The sequence below is a fragment of the Eutrigla gurnardus genome (genome assembly GCF_963514095.1).
Source record: "Eutrigla gurnardus genome assembly, chromosome: 9".
Lineage (NCBI taxonomy): Eukaryota > Metazoa > Chordata > Actinopteri > Perciformes > Triglidae > Eutrigla > Eutrigla gurnardus.
In genome coordinates this window covers 11,069,401-11,091,852 of record NC_139923.1, presented here as the reverse complement: position 1 = coordinate 11,091,852, position 22,452 = coordinate 11,069,401, and the positions used below count along the sequence as shown (strand labels likewise).

Sequence of the window (22,452 nt, the reverse complement as noted above, 5' to 3'; positions counted from 1 at the left end):
ATAAGATTGTAAAGCTGCCTCCTCCTTTGCAACTGTCCCAAGTAAAAACAGCCACAACAGACAGTTCACCACTCTGGGAACAGGATCAAGGGAAGACGTCTAATGATTTGACTGTAATCCCACAGAGCACCACTAATTAAAACTGTGTAATTGCAGATGCCTTGAGAATAAATATAAAAGCAGGAATGAACAGCTTTTTAACTGTCAAGAAGGGAGCCTTAACTGAACCCCAACTTTTAAATATAGAATATGACATTTTGCAGAGGCATGGTGACAAGAGCAAGGAACTACAAATGATAACCCCTAAAACAGAATATGCTCGAAGACATTCAAAAAGTCTTACATTTATTTGACAATAGCCAAGCAGCAGAAATGTCTTGCATGAGTGCAAGAAAAAACAAAAGCTCCTTACCTGTGCTCACCCTGAGGGTTCAGCTCGCTGGTGCGCACCTTCCTCTCACTCGTGCTAAGAGCTGCTGGATCCCAGTTTTCATGCTTTTCTACGCGATGCACCGACTCACAGGTTAGGCTGCAAAACACTGAACCAATGTGGACCGGGGAGGTCTTTCTCGCTGCACATTTGCACAAGGATCAGACTGCACACACTCACACACACACACACACACACACACACACACACACACACACACACACACACACACACACACACACACACACAGTCACGCTGCTGCTGATGGGAGGGTAGTTTGATCCTGCTGGCAGTGCCTCCCTCCTCTCTCCGCTTTGTGTTGTCTCAATATGACATTTCTGGACTGAATTCAACAGACCAGCCAGTCTTATTAAATCCTTTTTGAGTAAGTGGATTTTTTGTTATGCGAGCCCATGTAATCGGATCCAACTCACATACCCTGATTATGTCAAATATGCGACTACTTAATTTGAATGACTTTTGTAGTAAACAAATCAGGAGAATAGAATAGAAAACATGACAAAATCCAAATATGTGTTCCGTATATTGAGTTTCTCTTATTACTTACTTTCCAATTCTGCATTTTTGGGCGAGTTAGTCGGTCGCTTTTATTTTGAAGGAAATAAGTTTGCTCTCGAGAACGCATGCGCAGTGGTAAAAACGGCACAAACATGCAGTCGGCGCACGTGAGAAAAAATGTTGTTTATTTCTACTAAATATTACTCTACTAGTGAATAACACTGCTTTTTCTTGTGTAAAGCTTTAAATACATTAAACATATTCGTTAAAGATAATTTTGTTTTGAAACGTCCCCCCGGAACTCCTATGCCATTGTTCGAAAACAGCGTTTGCGGAAGTTGACCGGTATCTAACTCAGGACCGAGCTAGCTCAGTGACGTTTTGGCAGTTTTTCGGTGGTAGAGGACGGTTCGGGTGAATGTTGAGCGAGTTAAGTTGTGTATTTCCCTCGCAGTGAGCGTCCACCTCCACGGAGCCTGAACTGTGAACGCGGAGAGCGCCGCATGGAGGCGGTGCTGAAAAACCTGGCGAGCACGGCGGAGCTGCTGGCCGTGGCGGCGCAGAGCGGCGAGGTGGAGCACTGGGATCAACAAACTCTGTCCAGAGCTTTTCAATGGGCCCGCTACTGTGAACACCTCTTTTCCAGGTTTCACAACAACCCCGAGATACGGAGGGTCATGGAGAAGCAGCTGCAGCTCACCAATCGAAGTTTGCGAGCTGCTTTCCCTGGACACACAGACGTCTCGTTCTCGGACCTCTCCCGCTGTCAGCACCTGTTGCTTGTTGGGCTGCTGAACAGCCCCGCGCTGCCCGTCTCCATCATGAAGATACTCTTTGGCCCTACGAGTCCTGTAAACAACAAGCTGAGTGAGTGGCAGGATGTCACCGGCTTGTGCAGCCACATCATTCAATGTAAATCTGCCTGTAAAGTCCTGAGTCGTCTCGCAGACGTGTCCGCTGTTGGTGCTGATGTTGAGGTGCAGGGGGTGATGCTGATGCAGAGGTTGGATGCTCTGCTGAGCAACGGCAGTGACGTCTGCCAGACTGAGCACATTTTAGACTCTGTCCTCCAGGAATGTAAAGGAGCAGAGGGACATTTCTGTCTGGTCATCGCTGCAGCTCTGCTGACAAAGAAGAACTCTACCGCACAAAGTGCTTCACAGGATTTTCTCTTGGACTGGCTGCAGAAGGAGCACAGTGTTCTGCAGCACATGTGTTCTGCACTGCCTGCCTCACTTATTATAGACCTGGCTAAAGAACACCTGCAATTTAGAGATGCATACTGTTGCTTGCTGAAAAAGTGGGCCTCTGATATGGAGTACAGCTTAAGTGAGGGTGAATGGGTTCAGACCAGCACAACCCAAACTGTGACTTTCCAGAGACTGGCTGAGGGATTTCTGCTGGTGTTTGAGGCCTGCCCCTCTCTGAGGGAGGATGTAGAAAAAGAGCTAAATGCTTTGAAGATTTCTGACGGAGACTTTGATGTCAGAGGTCTGAGTGTGTGGGGAGACTTACTGTCAGCATTAAACAAGTGACTGTCAGTCTCAGTGTTTTCTTTGGAGTTGAATGAGATGCCAAAACGTAGCCAAATGAATGTCTGTTTCTATCTGTATGCAATATTTTTCGATTGAATAAAAAATAACACGTTTATAGCAGATTATCGTAATCTGTCGAATCCTCAAAGTTTGCATTAAATGTTCGCTCAGATTTGTATTCTCCTTTTCTCCGGTTTAAGGGTGAAATGTTGCTTTTGAAAACATGATTCTTCAGAAAAGTAGCAGTTTGGTATCCGTACCAAAATGCAGGTATCATCTAGCAGTCGTTTGAAAAAACAGCCTTGTCAGTGAAAAATACACACATAAAGCACAAAAACGCTGCCTTTTTTCTCATTTTGTGAGATAGAATTGTACGCAGACTCACCACGGAGGTAGAAACTCAACACACTGTAAATACATTTAAACACTATGATATATAGTATAGATATAGAATATAATAAAAAACAAATGATGACAACATTCTAAAAATGCTCACTTTATCTCAATGTATCCGGATATTTGTTAAAAATGCAGATGATACAAGGTTCGGACAGATGGTAGCATCACATTGTGATTGGTAGCAGCACGTGAGCTGACTGAATTACATTGAAAGTAATTGTCAGGCAGGGAATAGTTAACACTTTATAAATTGGTCTCTGGAGATGCAAAGCTTCATTTGGCACAATAAATCCCATCTCCCTGCCAAATTGCATTATAGATGTGCTGTTTTAAAATAATTCTCTTCCTGCTGACTTACGAAGTCCTGAAAATTGTTTTAAAGGACAAAGGGCTATTTAAAAATACCAAAAAGCAAAGAAAGCAATTTACCCTTTAAAACCGTTCACACCTAAAATCATTTGAACCTTTTCACACACCATCTGTCTATTCACACTAATTCACACATCTCGCCGGTGTGTCAGAGCACCTCTGCGGCGAGGGGGTCAGTTAGTCAGATCAGGCGTCTTCAATCAAACCCTCCACAAAAGCCGGTGTGTGACATAAATGTGGGATTAGAGAAGCGGCCACTGCGGAGGGAAACACCAACATGACCACGGCTCGTTTAACACGCCGTGAAAGCAATTCTCGTTGCGACAGACAAGGGTCACTGAGTAAGGGGCTGCGTGTACACAACCAATTTATTTCCATCCAATGAAGAACATATGCACCAGGCTGGAGGGGGACTAACCACGACTGAAGGGATCTCACCGGCTCCGAGGTTAGAAATGTGTGCAAAATCAGTTGATTTTCATCATGTTGGATCAGATTTTTCAGGTGTTCAATCATTTAAGGGAAATGAATGAAATAATTTAATGAAACAGTTCTGTTGAGTGCTGAGTTTCTTCAGCAATCTATTTTCATCCTTCAGCCTCACTCTTCTTCACAGCCTTACACATAACTGGCAGAGTGAGGATGATTCAGATGTGTTAATCCTGACTCCAAACCAGACGCCTACAATTTATTCTAATGCTTGAATCTGCATTCAATAAAAACACATTTTACACATTATTTATTTCTGATAAACGATGCCCATGTCTAACAGTTTATAAATAAGGATAAAAGCCCATCATTTGTTAGTTTCCTTTGACAGAGAACTGCATTAAGATACTACATTTACATTTAGGTCATTTAGTAGACGCTTTTGTCCAAAGCGACTTATAATAAGTACATTACTGTGATACTGTGTTTACATGCCTCGAATATAAAGCAACTATTAACAAGCAGATTTTTTTGTCTCATATATGAACAATATGAACAAATTGCCCTCTGCTCTTAACCTGTGAGGTAAAATGATAGGGTTGTCTTATTGTATCACTTCAAACCGCAGGGGTCCGTCCCTAATATCTACCACCAGCCCACTTTAAATGTGTGAGCTCTGCTTGGAAATGTGTCTTAAATCAAGTAGCAGCTAGTCTGAACAGTGGATGTAGTATTTGTGGGAACACAGTATGTAGCATTTCTATCTTTTATAAAGTCCTTTACCCCACGTGAGAATGTGAAATTAGAAATGAAATACTGCATTCCTGCTCACGCATCTCATCCTTGGCTTGTTATTTTTTTATTATATGCAGTGTGTTATTGTTCTGTGTCAGCGTGGGGTAACACTGCAGTGAGACGTGCTGAGGTCGTGAAGGATAGCATTCATTAAAACCCAGATCCAGCCCCCATCTGGTGGTGTGAATAGGGAGTCCTCAGAGGGGCGGGGAGCGGGGGGGTAGAACCCTCCCTCGGCACGTGCCTAAGCCGCTCCAGCATGGCCCTTGTCTGGCTGACGGATCACAGAGGCAGGGGGGGTCCCTCCGCACACCTGTGTCCCACTCAGAGGATGCTGATGATCAGACGCCATCGTCATCAGGCATGCACCGAGGAAGAGGCATTGATGCTTTCATTTGGGGGATTTTCACGATGAATCTGTGAGGAAAAGATAAATGTGATGGGGTACAATGTCCTAAATGTTGATGCAGCTTGTGAAGAACAGGATGAAAGAAGTCCGCATTGCCCTTCACAGGACATCCCATTAAACCTGCACTGTCAGACACTATGTGGAGGTGCTTTGGTTGCAGAATCACTGCTGTATTTTGCCATTAAAAAAAAGCTACTGTAAATTGTATGCCCCCTTTTTTTAAATATAAATATAAACAAGTAAAACAAGTTTCCTTAGCTGCAAATTCATCACTGTCTTTTTTTTATCAGGATTCCAAAGCAAATTACTGCCAGCAAGAGAATATCTTGTAAAATCTTATCAGCCTCTCAGCCTTTGTCTGTGTGTGATACGAACACTGATATGAGCATGCTGTTGAGAGGAGGGTATGAAGCCGTCAACATAATGTGATATGGGGGGAGGGGAACCGAAAGGACCTGTGATAGATTACCTCACATGCAACTGTAGGAAACCAGTTTTGTGGAGGAAAAACAATTGGATGTAGCAACGTCCCTCCTCGTCATCTGATCGTGGGAGACACGAATTCCCACTTTCAGTGCACAGATGAAAAATAATGATAGCATGAAGATCTTGTAGCTTTTAGAGCTAAACAAGATGGAGATGATTTTCAGTGGATCCATTTGCATATCACAAAAGGGGGTGTGGGGGGGGGGGGGGGGGGCTTTCTAACCTGAGCATCTTAAGCAGAGGCTCTTTGCAAAAACAAGAGATTTTTTAAAAATGTGTACATACGTTGCAGTGGTTGGAGAGCAGAGCCATATAACATTACTTGTCACCTTTGGGGTGCCAAGCTCCCCATTAATAAAGCAATTACCAAGGGAGGAGAAGGAGGCATTTATACATTCAATTGCCCCAAGGTTGTGTAACGTCACGCTGGAGGGTGCAGTAAAACAGTAATTACTAGGGATATAATTACTGAATCTTTTCGCATATGAAGGAGATGAATTTTAGATTGTAAGTTAAAGGATATTCAGGCAGCAGTGGTTGTGTATTATTTGGACTGCAGACTGGAGAAGAGAGAAGGGATCAGGAGGATAATTGCATGCTGGCTGAGTCCCAGGGGAGGAGTGCAACCCTGTCATCAAACACTCATTCGGGCTGGGCCTCATCCTATTACAGTCCCCCAGGAGCCAAACCGCACCTGCCCCACACGCTGGCAACTACTCAATCCCCCTTCACTTGCCCTCACAATTACACAACCAGACAAACACCATCTCAAAGAAATGTTTTATTTTTGAGATGTTGCAAAAGCAGCAAAAGGGTGGTGGAGGTCAGAGGCAGGTGAACGCTCAGAGAATTCCCACCAATGAATGAAATGTTGACAACAGATTTTGCCCAATTAACTGCGCGCACCAACAGGCGCGTCACCGGTGCAACAGCCATGACCACTCCGGCTGGTTAGGCATGAGAAAACATGTTCCACGCGGCCGGTGGCACAATTGTGTTTTCTGTCAAATTAACATGTGCACGAGAAGCAGGCGGTGAGCGTTAATGGTTTCCCTCCTCAGTCGGGCTGATACTCGGAAGAGAAATGGAGATTTACGGTGAGTGCTGCCACTGCTGCTGCTGGAAGTGTTTGAGGCATGGAGCTGCTTCCTGTGATCTAAGCGTCAGTCAACACAGAACAAGGCAACGGTAGACTCCCTGCTGCTGCTGCTGCCGCACAATAAATAGATTCAGAGTGTCCATCATGTGCATAAGACCGATAGTCAACACGTTAACCCCCACCCCACAAACTTCACGCCTGTCCATCATTTCCTCTCTGCAGAGAGCTTAGCTGCAAAACCTCAGTGGTTTTTCCTGCTCGTATTCAACCTGGCCTACAGTCGGAGGAAGGTGGCAACCAGTAGGTCACGCTGACATCATGAGGACCTTCTAGAAGCTGGTTGGACCTCTAGCGATGGACTGCTTTCGTATTCTGTATCTCCTCTGTATGACTCAGTCCCCCTGCAGCAGCTGGAAGGCAGAATCAGAATCTCTTTGATTGATCCAGACTTGTACACACCAACGATGATTTCCTGAATTATTTACCGCCTCACTGACGGGCTGCAGTTCAAAACACTGCAGAGCAGCACAGAGGTTATATCATGTCACCCTGTCCACCTCTGAGAGTGAGTCATAAGACCTCCATCTGTTCTCTCACGACTCCCTGAATGTGGGGTTCGGGGTTTGGATCTGTATTTTAAACCATCATACACTATCCTCTGTATGTGGTCTAGGTATTAATATGCCAGTATGAAATGTATACACTGTTATTTTACCATGCACTAATGTTTTCTACTATTTTGCCACAGATTTTTGCTTTGTTTCTTTGTATTGCCTTAAGGATCTTTTTTTTCTCATTCCCTTCCTTTCATAATAATGTCTTTGGTAAATGAATATTTTTTTTATTGTCATTCAAACATTAAACCTAAACAAACTCATCCTTATATTCTAAAGAGTGAATGCTGTTACTGATTTTCATTGGATGCCGTCATCATTGACAAAGTTGCATGTAACTAATGATGCATTCAGGTTTCACCTTGTAAAGTCAGTAAACTGTGCATTCAACTGTTACATGTATGCCTAATGGTCACTTGTAACAATCAGGAATCGATCCTTCACCCTTTATTAAGTATTTCATTTATATGTAAATTAACTGGCTAGCAAACATGAAAAAGTAGTGACTACTACAAAAGCAACACGACCTTCCTTGTTTCAACATTTACTCTTAATTTAAACTTTAATTCTAAGCATTTTTGTTTTAAAAGTCTAATACACTCAAGGAGTTAAACAGTATTGATTAAATGAAGGAGCTGGGTCAATAGCTGGCTGTGTTGCATGTGTTGACCCTAGTTATGTGGAGGACACGCTGAGGAACGAAGGAGAGCTTCATATATAATATTCCACTTTACATTCTCTCAATGTGTTTTCTTTTTCATTATACCTCTGATCTTTCTTTTTCTTCTCCAGTTCAGAGAAGTGTGAGAAGCTGCTGAGAGGTGTGAATATGTTAATCACACGTTTGTGCACCGATGACACATCTTTATCTACACGACGTGTTAAGTCAGGACTCTTTGCCCATTTTGTACAAACTCCAGTAACAGCGTGAACATTGCTATTTTCTTTTTAATTATCAAGCTACAGGATCCAATACTCTCCCCTGGACTCCTGAGACCTCCGACATTGATTTACTAATGAGAAACATGGAGAGAATTGGAGATGCACGACACAGATTGGAGAAGGTGGTTAACTCGTTAAGTAGTCTGGTTCCAGTCTCCGAGGGCCACTAACCTCCGAATAAACCGCTGAGTGGACTACAGTACACACACACGATGAAAAGATGAAGAACAATGACACAATCATGATTTTTTCTTTTTTTATAAAACGATATGAGTATTTTTTTTATAACACTTTTTGACATCAACATACCTCTTCATTAAACACAATATTAGAAGCCTTAAAATCACATTTATCTGTTTACATAAACTTCAGGCACAAAGCCAGTAATAGCATCTTTTGGTCATCTTAAACATTCTTAAATATTCATATATTTAAACATCCTTGCAGATTTCATACAGCAAATGAAGAAATTGTTCATATAGCAAATAAATGCAGGTGGAAGAGCAATCTATTGACTCATCTGGTCCACTCAAACGTGACAATATCAAAGTGTCAACAAAGTACTTTTGGTGACAATGAGAACAACCGAGAAACACCAAGAGATCACGACAACCTGGTTGTTCACATACATTACTGCATTCCTCGCGGTCAAAAACGCAACACGTCCTGCATCATGAGCACTAAAACTGGATTCTCCAGACACTAGTAATTTGTTAAAACACACACCTTAATGTTGAGCATCACATGACTCCAAAACAATTACAGTTAGATATAGCAAGCCAGTGTTACATTACAAAAACATAATGTGATGGGTGGCAACTGGTACACAGAATTTATTGCAGTGCACACCGAACATCAAGAAACAATGTCTTCTGAGCAATCGTCTTCAAAACGTCTTTTTTTTTTATTCGTCTCACATCACGACTGGCACCTGATTCTGCAAGTTCATTTAATTATTCGGAATGGCAGAAGACGCTTATCTAAGAACAAAGCAGTGAGCCGAATGAAGACTATCAATGACTGTGATCGGAAACATTGATCTGAGCAAATCCATGCAACAAACACACACTAAAACTCTACAGTTCAACTTCACTCACGCTATTTTTGTCTTATTATGTGTTTCAGGCCTCGCTCGAGGGGAGGGAGACCTTTTTTGCAAGCAGACATCTCCCTGAAAAGGTACTGTCCATGAAAAATATGGCCTTTTATATTAATGTTAACACAGATCAACGACCCAAAATCCACAATAGTCTCACAGAAACAGTATACAGGTATATACAATACATAAAACACATTTGAGAAACAGAATAGAATCTTGTTTTTAGAATACTTATAGTTTCAGTGCAATCAGAGTGGTATTTCAGAGAAAGACCCTATATGATGGTCAACTGCAGTGTCATCTGGCTCACGTTGTTCAAGTAGATTGATGAGGTTCGGGTGCCTAAGAAGTACAATAGGCCTGCAGTTTTTCTTTGCTCTCTGTTTAGTGAAGCCCTACAGTAGGTAGATGTGATGAGACACGTGTGAGCATCTAATGAGGATTGTTCTGCATTGCAATTAACTATTTCTTTACGTTGGCTTTTTGAAACTAGTTACCGTTTTACTTGAATACACAGAATGGATTTAAATATCTAAGATAATGTTGTGCAATTCCGTGATGAGTCTGTTTCTGTAAGCAGACTGGTCTGGTTTAAGAGTAGCCTCGCTCAGCGAACATCTTCCCAGCCGGCTCCTGCACGTACTCCTCCGTCTTGTCCCAGTCCTGCACCCAACCTCCGTTGAGCTGTGCGGTGGCCCCGTAGCTTTTGGCCGGACCGCCCACTGCGCCGTAACCCTGCGAGATGTCGCCCGTCTCTTCGGCCAGCTCGTCCTCATCGATGAAGCCGCACTTCTCGTCGCTGGTCTCTTCGGGGTCGGCCCATGGCTGTTTCTCCCCAGAAGCGAAGAGCCCATAGAACACCACTCCCCCATAATGCACCATGGAAGCAATGAGGAAGACATACTGCCACTCCTCCCGGGTCTAGAGACAAAAAACAGTTGCAGCCAGGCTGAGTCACTCCTTAAACGCTGTGATAGTGTGTTTTTCTTACCATGGGCAGTGTACTCACAGTTCCCACAGCAGTTTCACTGTGCTCCTCCCACTGGTTTGAAGTGGGGAGTTGAGCAAAGGTGATGTCATGCATGTCTGTGTAGGCCTACCAATCACAATCAAAATCTAATGACATTGGTGGTGTTGCCAGGCCAGTGTCAGTATACAATATTTGAAGCTGAGCTTTTATTTTCCAAGTTCTAGCCCTGTGTTGTCCTCACTGTCGCCTCATACCAAGAGGGGCCCGGGTTCAGGCAGCCTTGTGTGTCTGCACGTTCTCCCCATGCATCCAGTCCAGAGACATACATGGTGGGGTTCATCAATGACTCTAAATTACCCGTAGGTGTGAATGGTTGTCTGTCTCTATAAACCTGTGATGGACTGGCCCTGCCCGATCTCAGCTGGGATCGGCTCCAGCCCCTCCCCTTAACAGGATAAGGAGTTACCGGTATCCACACTTGACTGTAAGTGTGTGGATAGCTAGCAGAGAAGTAATGTTTTACAGTGTGTGTGTTTGGATTTCAGTGGGCGACAACTTAGTCTACATTTACAGATTATGTAATTAAGGTAACTTAACTATTAATTTAACCCTTATCCTCCTCCTGATCTAATGACGTGGGTGAGCGTTGATGCAGTGTAGATGGAAGCGAACAGTACCACAGCTCCATAGCACTCCACAGGTCTGAATCTGCTGCTGTATTTGCTGAGAGACATCCAATTAAATCTGCAGTATTTGATTTGAATCCCTCTCATAACTAAACCCCGTCCACATATTGTGTTTCACTCGTAAGTCACAGTTCTGCAGCTGAAGATGCTCTAACTGTCGTTTTAATTACTTCAAACTCTTTGATTGTTACAGATTTAGTTTTAAATATTTCATATTATCGCATCAACATTTACATTGCTGTAGGAATATAAATGACTCACCTTGTTCTTGGTCATGGTTCCCACTATTAGAGGGCAGACCATCCCTGACAGGGTACCCACCCCGTTGGATATACCCATGAGGATGCTGGCGTAGCGAGGAGCGATGTCTAGATGGTTGACATTGAAACCTGCAGCAACAAAGTGAATATTCTGAGTATTCGTGCTCTTTTGAAAAGCACAAAGGCATTTGCACTAAAATCCATCGTGCTGAGACTCACCTGATATTGCAAATCCACTAAAACCCACCGCCAGAATTAAGAAAGAAATGGCCACCCCTTTACTGTGAGAATAACCGACCACTAACAAGAGCGTGGCCTCCATACCAAAGCCTAAAAACAACAGGAAGAGGGTTAACGGATGAGGAATACTTCTATAATAAGCATGATAACAGACAGAGAGCTAAGTATGAAAGTCTCACCTCCACAGTTCATGATTTTACGGACCATGGTGGTGGACATGATGTTGTGGGTGCGCAGGTAATCGGCTAACTGTCCTCCTAAGGGCACGATGATGGTCATGACCAAGTGAGGGAGCGCCGACACTATTCCAACCTGAGAAACCATCAAACACTTGTCTGAAGCGGATGTGACAACTACAAAGAAGCTGTCAAAACAAAAGTGATTTCTCTTCTCTGCTCAAACCCAATCTCTGTGTGTGTTTCAACCTCTGACTGCAGTGTCACATCGGAGCAATAATTCACCTGCGGTAATCACGGCAGCTCACATTGACGCTGAATTACATCTGTCAAACCAGCTCGATTCATGCTTCACACTCTCCGGGGGGATTATAATGAAATGTTAAGATTAACTGGAATCTTTGTCTGACACATTCACTCATGGACATTGAAAACCAGAACACATAAATAACATATTGCGTTTTTTAAAACAAGTGAAAGATTTTGCCAAACAAGGAAGATTTTTCTACTTGAATGTTTTGTGAAAGAGCTCACTGGAAGAATTTTAAACTTGGCTCAACTTAATAATTGATTAATGATTCCCACAAGATAGTTTCAGGTTGAATCGACACAAACCATTTGACTGACAGGCAAGCTTTTTAAACTGTAAAAAGTCTGCCACTTTATGCACTCAGCTTGTCATCAACCTTCACAGTCTAACCACTTTTTCTTTTGATAACAACAATGGAAACAATGTGGACAGCTTTGAATGAGTGCTGCAGCTGATGATGTATTTTGTTTTTTGAAAAGCCAAATTGATTTTGGATTATTGCAGAAAATAAGTTATGTGGCAAACAAATACATTCATGATACTTGTATGTTTTGTTCAGCGGGATAATTTTCAAAATTTAACATCAATTTTAGGATTTTTGGAAGCGTGAACGCAATTGCCAGAAGTAAAAAACTAAAAGTATAAAACAGTTCCCCCTCCTCCCACTTCCTGTCTGTGGACTGGCCTTTTAAAAGTGATATCATCCCTCAAGAGAAATGCAGTTTATTGCACAAACAGAGACTGAGGCTGTGTAATTAACTAGAGTTAAGTGGCTATTCTCTTGTCAATTACTAATCACAGCGTCACTCTCAAGTGTCCATCAAAGCCCATTTAAAAAAAAACATTGAGTTCAACATCAGGGAACTGGAAGTACAAAAGTGCTTGCTCACTTCCAGGTCTCACTCCTGCAGCACTCTATGTAAAACACAGTAACACCTCATATGAAGCAGGACACACAGAACATGAGAATCATGTCCATGAGCCGGTGGACCCAAACACAGGAGAGGTCAAGCAACAGGAAATCAAAAGGCAAACAGATACAAAAACCAGAGGATTCAACAAAGAATAAACTGCAGGACTTAAATACAAACTCATCTGACGAGAGGATGACATGCAGGTGGGGAGACGGGCAGAGAAGCTCAGGTGAGGGGAATGAGGTGATTAGACAGGAGAACAGATAGGAAGCTGATTGGCTGGAAATAACTAACAAGGCTGGTTCAGAGGAGTATAGATGGAGAAAGAAGAGAGAGGAACACAGGAGGACTTACACAAAACACACCGTGTGTTTCAATACCTATACTACCATACTATATAGTATGCCAGAAAAAAAGACTTAGTTTGTACCAATACATAGTACGCCAAATGCAGTATGCCCAAAATACTAATGTGCTTCTGCATCTGGTCACATTTTGCAGTACGTAAGCCAGCATGTCCTCTCCCTGCTAAATGCTCCACCATTTCCCCCCAGCAAGTCACTAACAGATCATAGCACACATTAGATCACATGATGTTTATATTCTTCTGGCTGACCAAGGCACCAGGCATTATGGGGAATTGCCTTACCTTGCTGATTTCAAAGCCGAACACCTCTTCAAAGTATGCAGGCTGGCTGATGAGGAGCAGATAAAAGGTCCAGCTCCTGCAGAAGTTGGCCACGATGATTGCATAGACAGGCATGGAGGTGAAGAATTTCCTCCAGGGGGTCCCGAATTTCTGTTCAAACAAAGAAGAGAATCATGGGACAAGGAGCACTTGTTGTGGTGTTACAAATCAACGGGTACAGATTAAGGACTCACTTCCATTGCACCCATCAACTGGGCACTTTCACCGATGCTCTCCTCGATGTAACGGCGCTCCTCGTCGGTGATGGTCGGGTGCTCCGCTGGGCTCTCATAGGATACAAGGACCCAGAACATGTACCAAAATATCCCAAAGCATCCTGAACACATCACCACAGTGAGGAAGACATCAGTCATTACAAACTAGACTATTGCACCAAACAGCAGTCTCACTTTAAGTGTACCTGCAAGATTTAAGCATGCAGATGATGAAAAACCAGCATGGACACCTCAGTCCTCTTGAATTTTAGAACTATTTCTAAACTCCTGTTCCTTTCAAGTCTGGTTCAAAGCTCTACAAAGCACTGGATCTGCATGTTTGAAAGTTTGAACTTGATTCTGGGAATTCCGTCATTCTTATGCCTTCAGATCTCTCAGCTGTATTTGATGACTCAACCATAACATCCTCATCTCCCAAAGTTTGTCATCCTTGGTATCCTCAGTGTCTCTAATATAATACCCTCTTATGGTCCATCTTCAGGAAATGATGGCATCTCATTCCACTGTTATCAACACGTTTACCTGCCTTTGAATGCAATGATGCAAAACTCTGTAAACCGTCTCAAGGACATCAAAAGCATGTATGTCATTACATTTTCTAAACTTTAATAAGAGTAAAACTGAAGTTTGATATTTGACCTAAGTTGTGTGATGCCTCTCATTTGGTCCTGTGTTATCTGGATCCATCTGAAAAACGTCCTGTTAAAAATCTGGGTATGGTGAGGCCAAGCCCCTTTGAAAGAGTTATACATGCTTTTATCTAATGCCCTTTATGTTAACATTCACTCTCACGTGTCCAGATGGTCCAGAATGCTGCTGCACATCCGCTCATTGGCTTCCTGTACATTTAAGGATTGATTTAAAGATTTTAATGTTTACCTAGAAATCATTAAATGGGCTAGCTCCAACATATCTCTTCAATCTTTTACAACCCAGCACCCCATTAAGGACACATAAGGTCAGTTGACCAGTTGCTCCGTAGATTAAGGTTGAGGCACAGTGAAGACCAGCCCATTGCAGATGTAGCTAAGGTTGGCCGCCACGCCAGTCTGACACATTTAAGAAACATGTCTGTTGTATTTGTACTGTGTTGTTGTTATATTGTGATGTACAGCACTTTGAGGGAATTTTGGATCACCCCATAAATCACAAATGACTGACGATAAAAAACAATGTTTTCTATGCTTTGTAATAAATGAATGATAAAATGTTCTATAAATCAGTGCTATGAATGATATATGAATAAACTCCTCTGTAAAACCTTCAGTATTTAGATAGGAACGGTGTATAGCAGTGCCACTGATTTCTTTGTCAAACTAATTTGAGAAAATTACCTTTGAAGATGAATAATCTTTCTTATAATCTTCCTTTTAAGATGTATTGTAAAATTCCATACATTTGTTGATCCCTTAAATTAAAACAATAATTTAATGTATCACAAGTTATGTTCAAATATGGAATGAGGCATTATCTAATGCCTATTTTGGTAAATTTGGGGTAAATCTATCGACACAGATAAAGAGTAGTAAACACCTAAATGTGTAGTTTGGATATTTTCTTTCCACTAGAAGCAATAAAGGAAAGGAATAAAGAAGAAGAATAGCTAAAAACCTCAAAGTTGACCATGAGAACATGTTTTTGCCTGGTGTGTCTCGGCTTAAATCAAGTCCTGGCAGTGATGCTCACCATACACATAGAAGACAGAGGACCAGCCGGTGTACTGGACCAGGATCCCAGCCAGAGGCATGGCTATCACTGCACCAGCATACGATCCTGAACAAGACAAATTACTGTGAGCAGGCAGAATTCGATCCGGTTGCTCATTCAGAATACTGTGTTGTTGTCTGGTGTTCAGTAAGCGTTTACACACATTTCAGGAGCAATATTGTGTAATATTGTCATCCTAAACCTACATTTACACATGTGAAGTAATATGCTGATAGAGTCTATATCACACTAATGAGTCGATCACAGAAACGTGGCTATGTCTGTAGATTTTGTACCACAGAAGGAGATGGTTGCCAGACGACTTCTTTCCAGAGGCGGAGCCCATTTACTCCAGATCCCGTGGCAGGCTGGATAAGTCACTCCCTGCACGGTGACAAACGACATTACAGGCTGAACACGTGCAGATCGTTTTCCATTAACTCCTATTAACTGTAATATCTGTAGCCTTCCCGTATTCATATATTTCACATCTATTTTTCCACTTTCAGTCAAAAGAATTTACATATTTTGAATGATCCGGCCTGTTTGACGTATCTATTCTCATCAGCCAAAGACATACAAGACATATTGCAGTTAATAACAAACAAACTGACGTGTGTTGCAGCTGACCTTATCTAATTGAGACTAATGCGTTAGGTGTGAGTCTGTGCACATTCAGGCTGACTACCCACTTCATGAAAAAAATAAACTGAATTGCTCCTATTAAATCTTCATTACACACTAAGTGGCATACAATCAACTATTGATAGACACAAATTGCTGGGGCTTGCAGTGGGAGACACCCTGAAATGCTAATGTTTAATTTGCAGTAATAAGTCGATGGGTGCTGAGCACAGGCGGCTCGCTCTCTCCATGGTCACGAGGTGCTATTGAAACAACAGCATGCAGCAAAACAAAATCACAAAGGAGGATAACCTTCAGTCTAATAATAGCACCTCTTTCTGAAATATTTTCTTTTCTGTTGAGCTGCCGGGGGAACTGCCTGCATCAAGTGGTTTTCCTCTCTTTTGTTCTGTGTGTTTCTATGTGGACATGGAGCCGTTCTGGCCAACTAAACAAGGTTCATTAGTACTATTCAGGGGTTTGAGCTGTTTGGGGACTATTCTGACAATTGTATACAGTTTAATGAATGTAACCTTTCCAATGGGCTTCATTTTCAGTGCTTCGGTCGAATTCAAACAAAGCAGGGGAGTTCACTGATAACAAGAGGTTTTCTGTAAAAGGTGGTCAAATACAGAATGTCAGGACAACTTCATTAGGGGTCGAGTTAAGCTCTCAGCCTGATAATGAGGCCTCGTTTTTGAGTCTTTTAAAGGTCAGGATGTGATGTGAAAACTTTGCATCCATACCTCCACCAACCCTTGTAATATCCTCACAAAGATGACACATCCATAGTGCGTCCGGGCCGCGCTGGGAATGAACATGTTCAGGGTGGATGTCAGCACGATGGCAGCCCCGAAAACTCTGGATGAACAGTGTGTCAGGGTTATTTGTCAGAATACGATCAAACGAGATCATCTCATTCAAAGATGCATGGCAGCAATATTGATTCAAGCGCTTCAAAGAGATCACAACATCTGATAATATCGGTGTTATAATCTATGATTTTTACTGGGAGAATAATCACTGAAAAGGAAGATACATGAATCCTAAGTGGATGTAACACACACACACACACACACACACACACACACACACTGGCATGTATTCAGTTCCAGGCGGGTGAGACAGGCGGTGTTAGCAGCAGAAGGCCTTGGTGGGCTCAGCTGACTTGGCAAGATTTGCATCTTATTGAGGCTCCATTGCTGTTCAAATCTAACAACCCTATCATGTGGATGTACAAGGACTTTACTGCCACCTTCTCATTTATTGCATCGTTAGCCGATCACACAATTTTCTAACAGGAATTTTACAATTTTGTTGTTATAATTAAATTTTTCTCCAAGTGTTTACATTGTTGTTCTTTGTTTCAGTTGCTCTGTTTCCTTTTGTCCAGGTGTAGCTGACTAATCGGTTGTTATGGTGATATAATGTGATAATAGAGGCAGCATGGCCATTGGAATCATACTACTGTACTTGGGAGGACCACATTTCGCACTGCAAGGCTTTAGTGAGTGTAATTGCCATGCCTCTGAACATAAAGGATTAGACACGGTGGTCCCATGGGAGCTCATTAACATGAGGAGGCACGCCTGGTGGGCATCAGCCAAATCCCCGTATATCTGCTGTGAGGTCAGGCTGCTTTCTTCCAAACCATGAGACCCACATGCAAATATTACGCCTACATTTCCATTATAGGCTCAATTCAAAACACATCCACGGGATCTGACATGTAGAAAGCTACCCCCACCCACCCATATTTGTAGTTTATTAATGCAGTTACCTGTTTGCAGCCAGTCTGGAGGAGATATACCCTCCTGGAATCTGCGTTACTATGTAGCCCCAGAAGAAGGAGCCATGAATCATCCCCACGATCTCTGGGTCCCAGTTGAATTTCGCTTTCTTTCAGAGAAGAAAAAAGAAGACACATTTGAATCCCCTTTCCAAAAGCCTAATCAAAACGCTTCTTATGTAACTGTCTCTGTGTAAAATAAATAGAAATATATCAGTATTAATAGCGATCGATCAAATAATTAAAGCACGCAATAAGCAGGTGTAAAGGAAAATTACAAATATAAAAATATAGCAGCCCACAAGGATGTGCTCTTACTTAATGCAACATAAAGACCAAGCACGAGAAATGCAATTTAAAAAGCACATTTCAGCTCAACTGAGCTTCTCCAGGTGTGTTTTAAAAACCTATGGATTCGTCTATTGGCTCGGGCCCTCACTTCTTATTTAACATGTGGGGTCGGGGTATCGGGGAGGAGTCTGCTGGCACCTCTAGAATGATGATCTTGCCGTTTTGATGGATCGTGCTGTTATTGACCATGCTGACGATGGCCACACCCAAGTTACACCGGATACCGAAGGAGATGCAGAAGCCGAGCCCGCTCAGCATAGCGATGATGTATCTGCGCGGAGCCCCGAAGCAAGTGCAGTCACACAGGGGCGTCTTCCTCTCCTGGTCCGCCGTGGGTCTCCCATCCTCCGTCAGCTCGATGGCCTCACCTGGCTGCTGCCGCTTTTCAAGCTTCCTGCACGACACCAGCCGATTATATTGTTTGTTTGTTTGTTTGTTTTTTAGGTTAAAATTCAACATCCGGGCAAATTAAGATGCATTTAACGTGTGATTTTGCAGATTTTCTCCAAGAGAAAACTGCTAATAATCATGTATTTATTCAAATGCCTCTTACAGGCAGCTCATGCTAACAGTCTTGACAATGTGATTATTTTTTCTCCTTTTAATTTGGCCCAGGCCCCTCAAAGCACGCTTCCGTTTGGTTAAAGTCAAACTGTGTTTTTGTTTTTCGTTCCCTACTGAAATTCCCCGCGTCCCTGTAAACGGAAAGAAATACATTCATACCGCATTGCAGCAATATCAGCATCATCGTCGTTTAGAATTAATTTAGCCCTTTTAATTGTTATTTAGCGCTCCCAAATGGGTTTATTTTGGCTTTAACTTAAAACGTGTAGAAAGAAATGCGAGGTTAATTTACAAAAAACAAAAACAACAACTAAATTGAGATGTGCAGGCCTCGGCCAGTCAAATAACAGGCCTGCTCCGGTTTAAATTAACCAACAGATTTTTTTTTCTTGCATAGCTTTGAGGCACGATTCTGTGTTGCACATTGGAATCAAGTTAGACACCTAACGCCATTTAGGAGCCAAAAGTAAACGAATATATCTAAACATCTAAAATGTGCGTTTTTTCTCAACGCCAGTGCTTCCAGAAGATTTGTGTAAAAAAGGGTGTTTTTGGCTTAATATTCAAAAAACGGCCATTTTATTCGCATTTCCAAACAGAATAAACAAATAATTTAATGTTATATAGTGGAAAACTGCTCCTCTATGCGTCCTGCTCCTTCTCTCCGATTTTAAATTGAAGATCTGTTTGCTTCAGTTGTCAGTTTTCACTCCGACTACATTTCATTTGGTCCTTCTGACTGTATAAAAATAAAGGAAGTCAATTGATATGAAGTCCATTGATCTTGGATTAATACAGACGGATGCATAAGGTAATAGATATCCTCCGACCTTGTGTCACGACTCTGTTCTGTTTCATTAATTATTAAAAAAAAAAAAAAAAAAAAAACACCCACAGCAGCTGGAGGAGGGGATCGTCCTCAGGGGAAATATCTGATCCTTAAATATTCGGGCCACACGACTCTGCTTTCAGCATCCTGTCCGTGATTCATCTCATAAAGAAGAGGTGTCCCTCTTGATTTCAATATGATTCAGTAATAAGCACTTTGAGAATTCAGTGCATGTTTTATGTGTGGTCCTTATATCTGGATATTTTTTATTTTTTATTTCTCATCACAATTATCATCTTATAATCAAAAGACATGCAAAAATGGGGATTCCTTCGCCTTACCTGTAAATTTTCCCGAGGGCCTTTCCTGCAATCTGTTTTATTCCCTCCTTAGTGGTAGGGGCAGCTTTCTCCGTGCCTGGCTCCATATCCGAATTATCTTTCAACAAAAGTGCTATACTACTATGACAAATGTAAGTGCAACATTAATGAGCATATTGTGCAGATAATAATCCAAATATCAAGCGTCCGTCTTTGGGCAGAAAACGTCTCGATGTCCTGAAGAGATGAGCCAGAAAATGGAGATAGAGAAGGGGGGGGGGGGGGGGGTGTTCAGTCTGAAAGGGCTGGTTTCACAGTCACAAAACAGCAGTCAAATAAGTCCGCTTTTGCCTTGCGCAATGTTAATCCATGCAGTGCCATTTTAAGATCCGGGCGGCGATTAGAAAACAGCAACACGGAGAAAATGTTAAGTTTTATAATAATTTCTTTTAGTATTTGTTCAGCATTCGTTGAGAAATCGAGGTGGAAAAGTGAAAATCTTCAGCCGGCGTATGAGCGGAGCTCCGGTCAGATGTGAGGTGAGGATCTCCGGTGAGGCAGCAGCCGGAGGAGGTTTCAGCACCGCGGACAGCGCACAGATCGTCTACCTGTCAGCGGCTCCGTGCAGCGCCCCGCCCCCCTCCGTACGACGCCACTAATTCAATCCCTACTTAAAACGACCACTGCCTCTTGCATAACTTCTCTCCGTCATTTAAATCTAACTGAATACAAACAGATTCCAGGAGGATCTCCGATCATTTAAATCACTTGCTGCAGCGGGCACAAAGCATTGATCCCCCCTCCACCCGACCCTCCCTCTACATCCGGTTATTATTTATGGCTTTTAGTTTGATCTGTTAAAAATACACATTCAATTTAAAGAAATCTTTGTTATCACCTTAAAATAATGTATATGAATAAAAGGACAGCAATATTTTCCCTGAATAAAAAGACTTCACACACACGTGGCACGGTGCGGAGCGTAAAGTACAGTACGCAGTCAACCACGAAGAGGCAGTGTTGTGTTGGAAGTTACGGAGACCAAACCAACTGATATGAGATTCAGTGAGATAAAGAGACCGGAAACCATTGTTACAGTGTCATTTATCTTACTCCTCCAACCAGAGAAAACGCACGGTTAAATAAAGCACATACAAATGTTGTCTATACATGATGTTTTACACAAAGAACATGATTGGTTGACATTTCCACAGCTCATTGGGATGCAGGTGGGCACGCGGGCGTGACGGTGGACATCGCCTGCCTTTTCCTCACCGTCATCTTAGACACCATGGAGGCCACCCGCCTGCCCGAACACTGGGACAACAGGACGGCGAAAGAGCCGTGGAACTCCTTCCTGAACTGGCGGCCCATGAAGCAGCTGAACAGCGGGTTCACGCAGGTGATGAGGCTGCAGAAGCACATCTCCAGGGCGAAGGCCACGTCTGCGACCAGCCAGGAGGCCGGCTGGTCGGGGTAGACCGCGCGCATCGCGATGGCGGCGTTGCGCACCAGGTGGTAGGGCAGGTAGAAGAGCGCGAAGAACACCAGCGCTGCGCTGAGCACCCGCCGGAGCCGCCGCTGCTTGTGGTGCGGGTCGGGGCGGCAGGGCCGGCGGCGCAGCTCCCTGACGCTGCGCAGGCCGCAGTAGCAGATGGAGAGCAGCGGGAAGAGGAAGCCTGCGATGGAACAAAATAGGGAATAGGGGAGGCTCTCCCTGGGGTTACTCAGCAGTATGTACAAGGTGCAGACGGTGCGGTTGCTCCTGGGGCAAGTCTGGATCAGAGTCATAGTGGCAACAGGTATGCTGAGGAGTAAGGTGACCACCCAGACCGCCACGCACAGCAGGCAGGTCTGCCTCCGGCCCAGCAGCACCAGGGAGCGCAGCGGGTGCACGATGGCCAGGTATCGGTCCACGCTGATGCAGGTGACGAAGAGGATGCTGAGGTAGAAGTAGTTGTGGTAGAACATCCTCACGGCCGCGCAGAGCGGCAGCCCCAGCTTCCAGTACAGCTGGTCCAGGTGGTAGTTGATGAGGTAAGGCAGGGCCAGCAGCCACGAGGTGTCGGCCAGGGTCAGGTTGAAGAGGAACACCGTGCTGCGGGTCCAGCGCCGCAGGCGGTGGAAGAAGACCCAGAGGGAGAGCAGGTTGAGGGGAAGCCCGAGAATCAGCACGGCCAGAAAGAAGGACGGCATCACGTAGAGCTGGACCACCGGTAAACCATGATGCGTGTCCAGGTCGCAGAAGGCTTCCTCGGAAGGCTAGACGGGTTTACAATTCACACCTGTTACAAGATATTTTCTTCATCTAAAGCTTCATTTGATATTTGCTCTATCAAAACGCACTGAGCGAATAAATCATTTACCATCAACACACACTGTTGAAAATCTAGATTTGTATCATGTATATCTCAACTTGATAGATAAAATATTTAAAATCATAGAAGCTTTCCAGCCTACCTGAACCTGAGTGTTGCCCATGTCTTTGTTACAGTGTCTGAAGCAACCGTGCCAACATACTTTTGTGTAAAACACACCCACCAGTGTGAACAAACACTGACTAGTTATCAGTGTTCTCTCGGGCCATCTGTTAGGTGAACGGCAACTTTCACGTCCTCAGCAGAGGAGCTGATGGGCCACAGTAATGAAGACCAATCCAAACA

General features: G+C 43.3%; 3 protein-coding genes across 3 annotated transcripts; 1 reads left to right on the top strand and 2 right to left on the bottom strand.

The window, feature by feature from the left end:
• Positions 1-1,136: 1,136 nt before the first annotated feature.
• On the top strand, positions 1,137-2,915 carry fancf (FA complementation group F). Its single transcript, XM_084017048.1, has one exon. The coding sequence runs from the start codon at positions 1,453-1,455 to the stop codon at positions 2,482-2,484; it is 1,032 nt and encodes a 343-aa protein (XP_083873174.1). The 5' UTR covers positions 1,137-1,452; the 3' UTR covers positions 2,485-2,915.
• A 5,349-nt stretch (positions 2,916-8,264) lies between these two features.
• LOC311018206 (vesicular glutamate transporter 2.1-like) lies at positions 8,265-19,952 on the bottom strand. The gene is made up of 12 exons (XM_084017044.1): positions 19,811-19,952; positions 18,215-18,470; positions 17,717-17,835; positions 16,683-16,797; positions 15,609-15,696; positions 15,292-15,378; positions 13,564-13,706; positions 13,331-13,480; positions 11,461-11,593; positions 11,261-11,371; positions 11,043-11,170; positions 8,265-10,046 (listed from the first exon to the last, which is right to left on the bottom strand). The coding sequence occupies exons 1-12, from the start codon at positions 19,894-19,896 to the stop codon at positions 9,717-9,719; spliced, it is 1,746 nt and encodes a 581-aa protein (XP_083873170.1). The 5' UTR covers positions 19,897-19,952; the 3' UTR covers positions 8,265-9,716.
• Positions 19,953-20,927: 975 nt separating this feature from the next.
• On the bottom strand, positions 20,928-22,039 carry LOC311018211 (succinate receptor 1-like). The gene has a single exon (XM_084017051.1). The coding sequence runs from the start codon at positions 21,983-21,985 to the stop codon at positions 21,005-21,007; it is 981 nt and encodes a 326-aa protein (XP_083873177.1). The 5' UTR covers positions 21,986-22,039; the 3' UTR covers positions 20,928-21,004.
• Positions 22,040-22,452: the final 413 nt, after the last annotated feature.